General features: G+C 26.3%; 1 protein-coding gene across 2 annotated transcripts in view; it reads right to left on the bottom strand.

Moving 5' to 3' along the window:
- Positions 1 to 738: 738 nt before the first annotated feature.
- The window catches only part of LOC126742963 (calbindin-32), a 136,226-nt gene continuing 124,642 nt past the window's right edge, over positions 739 to 12,322 (bottom strand). The window contains exons 11-14 of one of the 2 annotated variants that reach the window (XM_050449856.1): positions 8,582 to 8,596; positions 7,538 to 7,594; positions 7,413 to 7,484; positions 739 to 5,076 (exon numbers count right to left, since the gene is read on the bottom strand). In XM_050449856.1, coding sequence (XP_050305813.1) covers positions 4,927 to 5,076; positions 7,413 to 7,484; positions 7,538 to 7,594; positions 8,582 to 8,596 — 294 coding nt within the window. In that variant the 3' untranslated portion in view covers positions 739 to 4,926. The remainder of the gene's footprint in view (positions 5,077 to 7,412; positions 7,485 to 7,537; positions 7,595 to 8,581; positions 8,597 to 12,322) is intronic. The other variant, XM_050449857.1, reaches the window with a different exon arrangement.

Below are 12,322 nucleotides of genomic sequence, written 5' to 3'. Positions count from 1 at the left end.
AAATTTGGCAACAGGTTAAAGAAAATACCTAAATTATTATTCTTTAAGATTAAGACTTAAATATTTTTAATTATCTTAAGTGTGCCTACTTTGTCAGTCAAGTCATTTATTTACTTCTAATATTTCTTATCGTCATAACATATCTAGTATATCATTTAGCATTTTAAAAGTTTTCTAATAAGAGAAATAGATGATTGCAATAAATAGATGATCTTAAAAAATGTAGAAATGTACATCCTGTCCATTTAAATTATGCACAGATACATACATTAAATTAGTAGTTATTACTTACGTTTTGTTTTTGGCAAAGCATTTTGTAGTAGAAAGTTAGTAACATGCTAAATTAGTTGGCAACCACCGATTGCTAATATAAAATAATTTACATATATTTTAATTATAATGTTAAAATGATATATAATGGAATATCTTCTAATTGTTTTTTTTATTTAATTTTTGTTGGTTCTTATAAATTAACCAAAGATTGTGAATTGTTTTAGTGGTGTCTTGCAGGAAAAATGATCAATTTCTTAAGAAAACTATTTGTGTTTAGCCAACGTTTCAAATTAAATTTTATTATTCTTCAGGGCTCTAAAATAGATAGAAATATGCTGTGTTTAAAAAATTTTTTATTATATATTTGTAATATCTTATAAAATTTTAAGAAAAAGGGAAGCCGAAACTATCAAAAACACTTACCGAATAAGTAGTTCTTTTACGTTAAATTATCCCTGTAATATGTGCTATTTTAATTTTAATGCATATTATAATTTATATACATAAATGTTAACCTTAATTTTTTTTAACAAATATTTTATAAAACTTTTTAAACACTATTTTCTTCGATCTATTGTAGGGTCCCAAAAATGAATTAAATACAGTTTGAAACGTTTTTTGCAGGAAATTACCATTTTACGCACAAAACACCACTTTTGCTTTGTATTTATTAATTTAAAATTTTTTAGGGAAAAAATATGCCTATGAAATAATTTATATAAAAAACCATTTTTTCTATGCAGCTGTAACTATATTAAAAACCGTCCCTTCAAGTTCTTGAACTTCTCCCTCATTAATTTTATATTTTATATAATATATAGACCTTCTACTCATTTTCTATTTAAAATTTAATTTAGAAACCTTTTTATCTTTCACTAACTTGAAAGAAGCACAAAAGAACGTATCGTAACCTTTTAAGTTATGCACAAATGCATCCACTAAAATGATAATTTGTTACCTTAATTTTCATTCTGGGAAAGCTATTATATATTTTGTAGTAGTAAAAGAAAAATCACCTCTTAATATAGTGGAAATAAATGTTAACTTTGCTCTTTTAGATATAAAAACTTATTTGGAATTAATGTACAGGTTTTTCTACACAATTTTATGTTTCGTAAATTTGAAAAAGTTTATTCAATATTTATCAATGTTTCCTCATAATAAATGCAACTTGGCCCAATAGCCTAAGATATCCATTGTGATCATTTAGTGTGCTAATTACTGATTTTTTTTTTTAAAGTTCACAATATGGCGTTAAAAAAGTAAGTATAAGTTTTATAGTTTTGATAATTAAATTGTTCTACTGCAAAGAATTTATTGTAAGTGATGTTATTTAAGATATTTTATATACCAAATACGAATATTATTGAAAGTTACTAAATGATTTGATCATTTTAGGTTGTTCCTATATTGGAACACTGGGAACAATGGATATATTTTTTTTTATTGTAGGTATTATACGACCCGAGAACTAATTGATTACTAAATCAACTATGAAGATGAGCAGTTTTGGGCTGCAGATGTTTTTATCATACCTCCAAACGATGGAAGGGATTCTGAAGAGGATTCTGATGATGATGAAGTTCCTTCAGCTAATGTAAATCACCTTAGTGGTCGTCAAATGCAGTCAGAAGCTTGTGCTAAAATAAAGAACATTGTTGGAGTAGTTTGTATTGGAGATAATTATCAGGATAAAAATATTGAGGAAATCTTCGCAATCGATTCCCAACCAGGAACCTCGGGCCATTCTATCGTAAACGATAACTCTCCTGAATTATCTGATGGTAATGCAAGCGACGATAGCGACAATATACCTTAAGCTCGCTTGGTAACCCAAGCTAATATAAACAGAACAAATTTAGAAAGAAGCTGGAAAAAAGTGGAATTGAATAACTCCTTCCCACAATTTGTTTCTCCGAAAGAGCCTGGCGCAAACATAGACATATTTCCAGATGCTGTTGCGTGCTTTGAATCATTTTTTGATATGGAAATATGTCATTATTTAGTAGAAATGTTTAACTTGTATGGTAGATCAAAAGGCAATCATAATTTTAGTACTGATGCAGGATAACTAAAATGCTTTATTGGTATTTTATATTTATCCGGGCATTTACAAGTTCCAAGATGGCGTATGCTTTGGGAGGTGGATACTGATACATACAATCCATTAGTAGCAAACGCAATGCGAAGAAATCGGTTTGAATTATTAAAAAAAATTGTGCATTGTGCTAATCATAATGATTTAGAACAAGACAATAAATTTGCGAAGTTGCAACCACTTTTTAACATGTTAAATGACCGATTTTTGTCTTATGCTTCGCTTAACGAAAAACTGTCTATTGATGAAAGTATGGTACCATATTTCGGAAAGCATGGAGCGAAGCAGTACATAAAAGGTAAACCTATTAGGTACGGCTATAAAATATGGTCCTTGTGTGAAAAATCTGAGTACCTAATACAATTTAATCCCTATCAAGGTAAACAAGCAAATAGGCGCTACATGGACCTAGGACTGGGAGGATCTGTAGTGATGACCCTTTTGGAGAATCTTCTAAAAAATGTCCCATTTAAAATTTATGGCGACAGATATTTTTCCTCCCTAAAATTAGTCAATTCGCTGTAGAAGATCGGAGTAGAATATACAGGTACAATCAACGGGAATAGATTAGAGAATTATCCTTATTATTACAGTTACCTCATGGAATGATAACCGTCCTGTTCTAATTGTAAGCGATCCGGTGAATCCTGTTGGTAAAGTTAGTCGGTGGATTTCTAGTGAGAAAAAAAATGCCTGGTTCCTCAGCCTTTTGTAGTCGGGCAATACAATAAATATATGGGTGGAGTGGACCGAATGGATCAAAATATACATAACTATAGAATTGGGGTTCATTTCAAGAAATGGTGGTGGAGTCTTTTCGCATTTTGCTTGGACTCGTGCATGCGTAACGCCTGGCAATATTACAAACTTCAACCAAATGGCGAAAAAGTGGATTTTTTAAAGTTTCGAAGAGAAGTGGTGCAGGTATATTTAAGAAAATATGGAAGGCCTATTCCAACTGGAGGACGCCCTAAAACATCAAAGCCGTTAGAGGCTCGGAACCATAATCAAATTAGGTACGATGGTTTGAATCATTGGATTATTACAGCCACAAAACAGAATAGCGCCCTATGTCACAAAAACTCGACTAAGATGTGTGAGAAATGTAACCTTAATTTACATGAGGCTTGTTTTAAGACTGTGTCAACTTAATAATTATTTTATGATTTTTTAAATTAAACTTGACATTTGTTCATAAAAATAAAAGTTGGTTTTAATGTACCCATGTGTTTCCAGGGTTCCAAAAATCAATTTACATCAATTTAAAAAATAAAAAATATATTTAGAAACAAAACAAAAGTTTTGCAAAACTCTGGCACAACAGGTAATTTTAATTTATTTAAAATTGGGAAAAAACGTGTTAGACTGTGCAGTCCTCTGTCAGTTACACCTACTTAATACACGTCTTATTTGCTAGGTATCTAAGAAGAAAAACTTTATTTTCTAAGCCATTACACTTAGTATCAATAGAAAGGAAAAAATCTGGACCATCCTGGATGTCTTCTTAATATAAGGAAGCCATCTGTTAGAATGTAACCAGGCTAACCCTTGTGCATCTATAGCAAAAGTTGTTTATATCTATAAAAAAAATGAATGACTGCATTAGCCGAATACTATTATCGGAAAATCTGTACTTTTTATCTGTACTTATTTAAGTTTTTCTAAAAGACTGAGATGACCTACACTTAAATTACAAAAAATAGTTGTTTAGTATAAATTGAATTAGTAAAAGGTACTTTGTTTAAAACCAAACTGAGATCTGTTACAAAGAGCAATGAATCTAAATCTGCATCGACATATACTCCTACAAGATTTATAATATTATTGGAGAAGGGACGAAGCAGTCTTAAAAACATCGGAAAAAACAGCCTTCTCTAATTTTTATTTGAAAAAAATTGCTGATGCTGGTTTTATTAGAGAAAATACTAATTTCCAACGATTTATATGAACCTAATATCTTATCTTGAAAACATTTTAGGCATATGTTTCTCACAATTTGCTAGTGGCTTTCAAAATAATTAGGTGTTTACAATTTCAAAAAAATTATATACATTTTCTTCTTCCATCAACTAATCCTTACTTATCGTCAAAATTGGTGTCACAAAATGGTGTTTAACTTCTAAATTTAACACTAAAATTTTTCTTTAAAAAACATGCTGTAAAGCCCACATTCAATTATTAAACCAATAAATTTGGTATGTATGATTGTAATTTTTGAGGTACTCGCGTCACGGTTGAGGTTTCTGTTCGGATATGTTCACATTAGGAAGAAAAATTGAATCTTGTAGGGCATAAACGTGGACTAAACAGCTTGAAACTAACCATTAAAAAACATTACCTCGAAAAAATTTGTGCTATTTTAACGTCGATAAATTGGCAACTTTAAAACCTTAAATACTAAAGATAGTAACGATTGCAGTCGCAGCGCTTAAGACTATAGCATATACCGGCGATACAATTAAGACTTATCGTGCGGCAAGGATCTCAATCGCCTTATATAAGCTATTTGACTTATCGCGTCGATTTTTCTTTTTTCTTTTTTCAATTAAGTGAGTTTATGCCGCTGGTTCTTCTTCTTGGTTATGCTTCGCTATGGCCAGCAGAATCATCGTCAGTTCTTTCTTGTTGATTTTACCGTCTTGGTTGTAGTCCACGCCTCTGAGGATGGTCTCTTCAAAGTCCAGGAGGTCTTGGGCATCATAGTCCTGTAATGGAAGTTGAATTAGATTTGTTATACAGGGGGTTTTATTTTAATACTACCATGCAGAATGGTTGGATTTACCCAGGGATGGTTTGACCAATGATTTGGCCTTGTGAAAGTCACAAAAAAACTTTTTAAATAAAGCAAAGTAACCCAACATCTTTTGCTCTTTTTGAATCCGGTATTAAATACTTACAGGTAGCTTTAGTTTATTAATTGACATTGGCATTTAAGGTAACCATTATGGAAAGCCAGTATTAGTCATTTTGCACGTTCCTACTTTCTAGTAAGTTTAATAGTATTTAACACCGTATTTCTTTAAATAATATCAATCTTATTTGACATAAAGACCGTATTTATTAAAGATACGAAGTGCTTTGCTTTGCTTGCACTTGTATGCATTTTTTGAGCGCTATATTTATCTTTACGACTCCGTACATGTTGAAATAAAGTCATTATCATTTGTTTTTGAAAACGCCTTTTACCTAAAATATCGTAAAACTGGTGCAATCGGTAGGATTTGCTAAAACGATACGACAAAAATCGCGAGTAGTTTTCGTTTTTACGGTTAATTTGACAAATCGAATACACATCATTTGTAGGCTATAGCAGAGAACGCAGTAGCAGTTATGAGCCTTGGAGACGAAATTGCTTCTTTCCTATTAGATACATAGATTAGGAAGACCAGGGACTTTGAAGACAGCATCCCTTAACTACTATTGGCACTAGCATTAAGGAAGCAAGAAGAACCTAAAATATGATACGAATCTTAATATAAGAAGAACTGAAGGGACCTACATTCCATGATATGACAGAGAATCTTGGAATACAGGACATAGCAACTCGTGGTTTGTTTGAACAATAATATCAAGAACAATACTCTCGAATAAAAAATAATTTTGAAAATCAAAGAGATATTTTATCAACCCACATAAAATTATACAATTAAGTCAATTAAATCTTTCACTTAAAAACAGAAATAAAGAAGGTCTTATGAACGCCTTAGCCTCTATAGTAAAAGCCATAATGGAAAACTTAAAAGACCAAAATGACATACTAAAATATGATAATGCAATTAGAAAATTATCATAGAATCAGGAGAAAATTAAAATAAATGTAAAAGATTAAATCTCGTTACTTGAAACGTTCATACAAATATTTGAAAATAACGTGAAAAATTAACCAAAGAATCGAATTATATTGAAAGATAAAATAAGTCAAATTGAACATAGTTGTATTTAGAAAGTTTACTTCCCGAAATAATTACACAATTTCAATCATTATCTGATATTTAAAAAAATATATTTGCTAAAATAAAAATCGTCCCACGGTCTATGATAGAGCCGATTGAACTTTGGAAAGAAATCAATTAAATTTTACAATTTTTAGTACATAGTAAATTACCATTTATTGCACAAGCTGAAAATCATATACTTTTGAAAATATACTAGAAATTAAGATCTATGGGATGACCATGGGATTAGCCGGCTAGATCGCCAGATCTAACACCCCTTGATTTTTACTTGTGGGGTGATATAAAAGAAAGAGTGTACGCAATCATAAATTCTTAATTCTTATCCTCTATGGATTACCGAAAGCGTTAAGCTCACTTATTGTCGAGATTTAAAAAGTCCAAGAGTTCAACTAATTGACTATTTTACAAGCAATTACGTAATTTGGTGGCAAGGATAATGATCCTTTTCAACCTAATTAATTAGGTAATTTGCAATATTGCAATATTAAAAGCGTTGCAGATGATACGCAAATTTATTATTCTTTTAAATCTGATGATATATTGGGAAATTGTAGTAGTCTCTGTAAGGTCTCGTTATAATTTAATGGAGAAATTATTTTGTTTTTTATTGCTTGTTTTCTAACTTAAAACAAATTTCATGGATCTTACGGTTTTGATATTATCTATTTGTTTTTATAATTGGTTTATTAGCCCTAGACTAGACTTCGCCTATGAATATTTTAGTCTAGCAAAGATATTATTTATTTAAATCACCTTGAAAATGATACTTAAGGTCATCGATATTTTACCCCTATCTTTTTTTGATATCGCTAATTATATCGACTTAAAATGAAACACTTTGTATATACAAGGTGTTCCATGATAAATTTGTAAATGGAATACTAGAAACAAATAAGAGTAGAATAGTAAGATATTACCTTTTTTTTTAAGAAATTGAAAAAAATCTTTAAGGTGCTTTGAAGATAACTTTCTAAAATGAAAGTGAAACGTTAAGATCTAAACAAGAAACCTTTCATTTTTATTATTTACACCCTAACGCAATAACTCCTTTTCTAAATTTACCATTGGGTGCAAAAATTCTTTACCTTCTTGACCAGCTCCAAAAGGTCTTTTAGGAAACCTCTTAGCTCCTCGTTCTCTATTGTGCCATTATTATCCTGGAAATTAAAAATATAAAATTTAAAGAAATATTAAGAAAAAATACCCTTACCCTGTCATATAAAGCAAATACCCTCTCGATGTCGTCCTTTGTCAGCTTTGTGGCGCCCTACATAAAAAAATATAAACTTAATTTGAAATCTTCAAAAACCATAGACATATAAAGCACAAAAAAGTGATTTTTAAATTTCTTATTTATTAAATAAAATCTAATGATGTCTTTGAGATTTAATTTATAATACAAGGTGGTCCACAGGAAGCTGCATTAAGACATCTAATAGGTACAGGTTTCTTTGTTCCACCCTGCATATAAGGTAATAATGTATATGAAAATGTATTGGTATGTATAAGGAGTGATTGGTGCAACTACGCTACTATATATGGTGCAATAGGTAAATAAGAATATTCAAGAGAGAAGAGGTAACATGCAGTGCTGTGCAATAAATGCAATTTTTTGAGCACAGAATAAATAACAAAATAAAAAATGAAGAAAATTTTGAAATAAAAAAATGTATACTATTAAAAAGAAACATTTGAGTATTATATCCATTTAAATTATGCATTATTTACAAAAAATTTCAAACAGTTTTTCTTAGAACTTTTAAATATTTATTTTAAGTAATTTTGGAGGTGACCTAAGCGAAAACAAAACTCACTTAAAAATGAATTTGCATTGTTAAATTCATATTTTAAAAAAGGGTTACAAGACTAGGAATAAAGTTCTTCTTTTTTTCTGGTAATAGTTTTGTATTTTTTTACCTTTAATTATTAAAATATTTTCATCCTTTATTTACCTGTTTACCTAAGATTTAAATAAAAAAGAGGAATAAGATGAAAACAAATAATGAAACCTTCTAAAGCAAACAAATCTAATCATGCAACATGAAATTCACTGACTTTTTACCATAAAAAGTAAAAAGTAAAAACCATAACAAGTTTTTTTACATCTAAATTCTCTATATTTTGACACTAAACACTGACATTTTTATGTCAAATTTAAGCACAAGCTATCCAGTAAAGTTCTATTTATTTTCTTTTTAAATATAGATTTTTTTATCTTTTTTTAACGTCAAATATTTAAATATTTTTTACTTACTTTCTCGATTCCTTCCTAAAAGTATCGCCACAAGACAGACAGAAAAAGCCGTGCAGCTATTTAGATACTAGTTTTTAAATAATTTTAAATTTTGCGTTTTCGTACAAGCAAAAATATATAGTTTTTGAAAAAAAAATTGCACATTTATTTATTTCTTTAAAAAATCTCTATTTATCTCTTAAAATACTTTATATTTTATCTAATAATTGTAAAAAAATGCCATAGAGAGCAACAGTAGTATCATTTATCCTTAATTATTTTTTCCTATGAGAAAAAACCATAATTTATCCAAAAAAGCCTCAAAATACATTTTTTCTTGCACGAATAACTTCAAGAAATAAATAAAAGTCATTGCAAGTAACTTAAAAATCATTGTCCTTTGCAAATATCATTTTCAAGACGAGGTGCTTTTGAAGGGTGCAAAAGATAGGACAGAATATCAATCAGAAGTTAGAGAAGTGTTAATTTGACTGTGTTAGTTTGAAAAGAAAATGGTTACTGTGGTTTGTCGTGAACGCCATTTTGTGGGAAAAATATAATTTAAAAATATGTGAAAGTCTAGGTATACAATATCACAAACTTAAACAATACTTCTGTATATAATAATTTGGTTATTCAGTTTCTTGGAGCAAATCCTGATTGGGAAAACTTTTTGTAATTATTTCGTCTTAAGCCAAGTTTCTTGATCTAATTTTGTAAAATATTTACCTATTCATTAAGAAAAATATTTTTAATATAAATTGAAGAAAGTTAAGGCAATTTTAAATTTTTTGGATCTATCTTTTAAGAATCTTAAAATTTGCAATTGCTGTTATGCAAATTTATTAAATAGGCCAATAAAAATATCATTTTCTTCTTTTTATAGATAGTTTATTAACTAAAAACTTTATTTTTAAAATTTAATATACTCATAGTCACCCTTTTATTAAAAAACTTTTTATGCCAAAAATTTAAAAAATGCCTAATTTTTCCAAAAAAATTTACTTAATAATTAACGATCTTCTTAGTTTTTTAATTTAAATAAAACTAATATTTTGTATAAGATAATAAATGAATTAAAATTAATTAATGAATGGTTATTAAAAATTTGTTAATGCTTTCTACCATTTTTTCTAATAAATTATTTGTTGAGTTTTTAAAACATTTTAAATGTAATTTTCGTTTTTAGCTAGTTTAATAAAAAAACTATAAAATATGATATATTTCAGAACACATATTTATTAAAATTAATTTGACGCAACCCAAAAACATTCATTAATTTCCATGAACTGTATTTATTAAATATTCGCCTTTTTAATATTTTAACGTAGTTTTTCTTTTAGGTGATCTCAAATTTATTCACTTTAACCTGAATAATTTTTATAAAATTAGTGTAATCAAAATTATTTATTTATTCATAAACAATGCAAAAATTCTTTTGTACGTAATCAACATTTAAATAATTTATTTTAAATTTTATAAATAAACTCTATAAATTTTAATTTTGGAATATGTATTAATATTGCTTTATTTATTACTTTTCTAATTTTTTTTAATTTATTAAGTAAGTTCATATTTATTAGTTAAAATTAGGAAAATTATATTATTTAATTTATTATTATTATCAGATTATAACATAAATTTATTCAATTAATAAATAAAATTAAAAATGTTGAATACATTAAATTTAGTGATTGGATTTTTTATTAGTTATTTTTACAGATTCACAGCTAAGGGGTTTTAAATTTTGGCACTACGTAAAATTTAATGGACAAATTAAATTACATTAAATTTTTTTTTTAATTTAATGTAATTTTATTTATTAGATATTGTTTTTTTTAAATAAGATAATAATAACCAATGTTTTTAAAATTACTTACTCATTTTATTTATTCATAAGCACTAGTATTTGTTTAATGTTTTAAATTTCTTTTTGAATAATTAATTTAAAAAAACAACTAATAAAAGAGTTAACTATTAACACTGGAAATTTTATTTATCAACTATTGTTTTTGTTATTGGTTTAATGGATTTGTTTATTGAATAATATTAATTAACATTTATTGAATAAAATCACATTTATTGATTTAGGGCGATGATCAATCCTTTGGAATCACAGATTTTAAGTAGTTTTCAAATTACAAATATTTAATAAATAAATGTATATGAAAATTTGGAATAAATTTAATTGGTTTTTATTTATAGTATATTTATTGGCTGCTTTTAAACAACCAACAGTTAAAAAGGTCAAAAATTTCATTATTATTTTATTATAAAAAAATTTAAATATAAATGTATTGATTAATTAAAAGGAACTCTATTTATTAAAAATGGGTTTTTTAATAGTTTAATTGATTGTTTTAAAGTATAATTTTCTTTTAGTTAGCTTAAATTTATTTTTTAAAATTATTTTAATTAGGATATTAATAACCAATGCTCTTAAAATTATTTATTTTCAATAAATGTATTAAATAAACTATAAAAACTTTCAGTTTTGGAAATTGCATTATTATTTCTTAATTTTTGCTTTTTTATTTCTTTCTTTAACTTAATAAGTTCATATTTATTTACTAAAATCAATAATATATTTATTACAAAAAAATAATATTATTAAAATTATTTAAAGTGATAACCATTTTTTATTATCAAATATTTTAAATTGTTTGTAATTTTTTCTAGATATTGAGTTTATTAAACTAAAAATAATAATTAAATAAATAAATATACTCATAAAATTTACTTATATTTTTATTTACAGGGTATTTAGTGACTGTTTTTACAGAATCACTAGCTTGGGAGGTAAAATTTTTCTACAGAAAAATTTAACGCATAACTTTCATTTTGTATTAAATAATTTATAGGAATTTATTATTTTAATATTGGTTTTTGTTTTGAACTGTTATAACGTATACTTTTCTTTAATTAAATTTTTTTTAATTGGGTTATTAAATAATGTTACTAAAATTACTTATTTATTCACTCATTTAATCAACATTTCAAAAAGGTCACGAATAAAAATCTTAATACACGAAATTGTATTTATTGACAATTATTTATTAAAATCAACACTATGATAATTAAAAAAATATTATTATTAAAATTAATTAGGATGACTTAATGACCCTTTACTTTATTTTCGAAGATTTTAGATTGTTTTTTAATAATTTTAAGAACTTAATTATTAAATTATAAATATTCAATAAATAAATATACTTATTATGTTGAATAAATTAAATTTATTTTTATTTACGGGATACTTATTGCCTGTTGTTTCAGGAACAACAGTTCACAAAATTATACTTTATCAATATTTTGACAATATTTTAATATTGAGTTTAAATTTCTGAATATCTAATGAATAACTATTATAAAAAATTAAAATTTTCATATTTTTAGATGATTTATTCATTTTATTTAAAAATGTAGGTATTTAATACGTTCGTACAACTAATTGTTAAGATTTATTACAATATAATTTTTTTGTTTTATTGATTTTTCTGATTTATCAAGTTCACATTTATTGATTAAAATTCATTATATATTTATCAAAAAATATATATACTTTCATTAAAAATATTTAAGACAATAAAGTTCTTTTTATTAACATTTTACACGTCCTAATGAATATTGAACCTTGTTCATTATAATCATGATTATAACGTAAAATATAACTGATAGTTGTACTTTATTATTTTTTCATTTAATTTGCAATTTTTCTTTAATTTCTTTTTTAATAATTTCAATATTTCCTCCTTCAATTTG

Source organism: Anthonomus grandis, chromosome 12, assembly GCF_022605725.1.
Source record: "Anthonomus grandis grandis chromosome 12, icAntGran1.3, whole genome shotgun sequence".
Taxonomy (NCBI): Eukaryota; Metazoa; Arthropoda; class Insecta; order Coleoptera; family Curculionidae; genus Anthonomus; species Anthonomus grandis.
The sequence above is the reverse complement of the archived record's forward strand: the minus strand, read 5'-3'. Positions and strand labels throughout refer to the sequence as shown.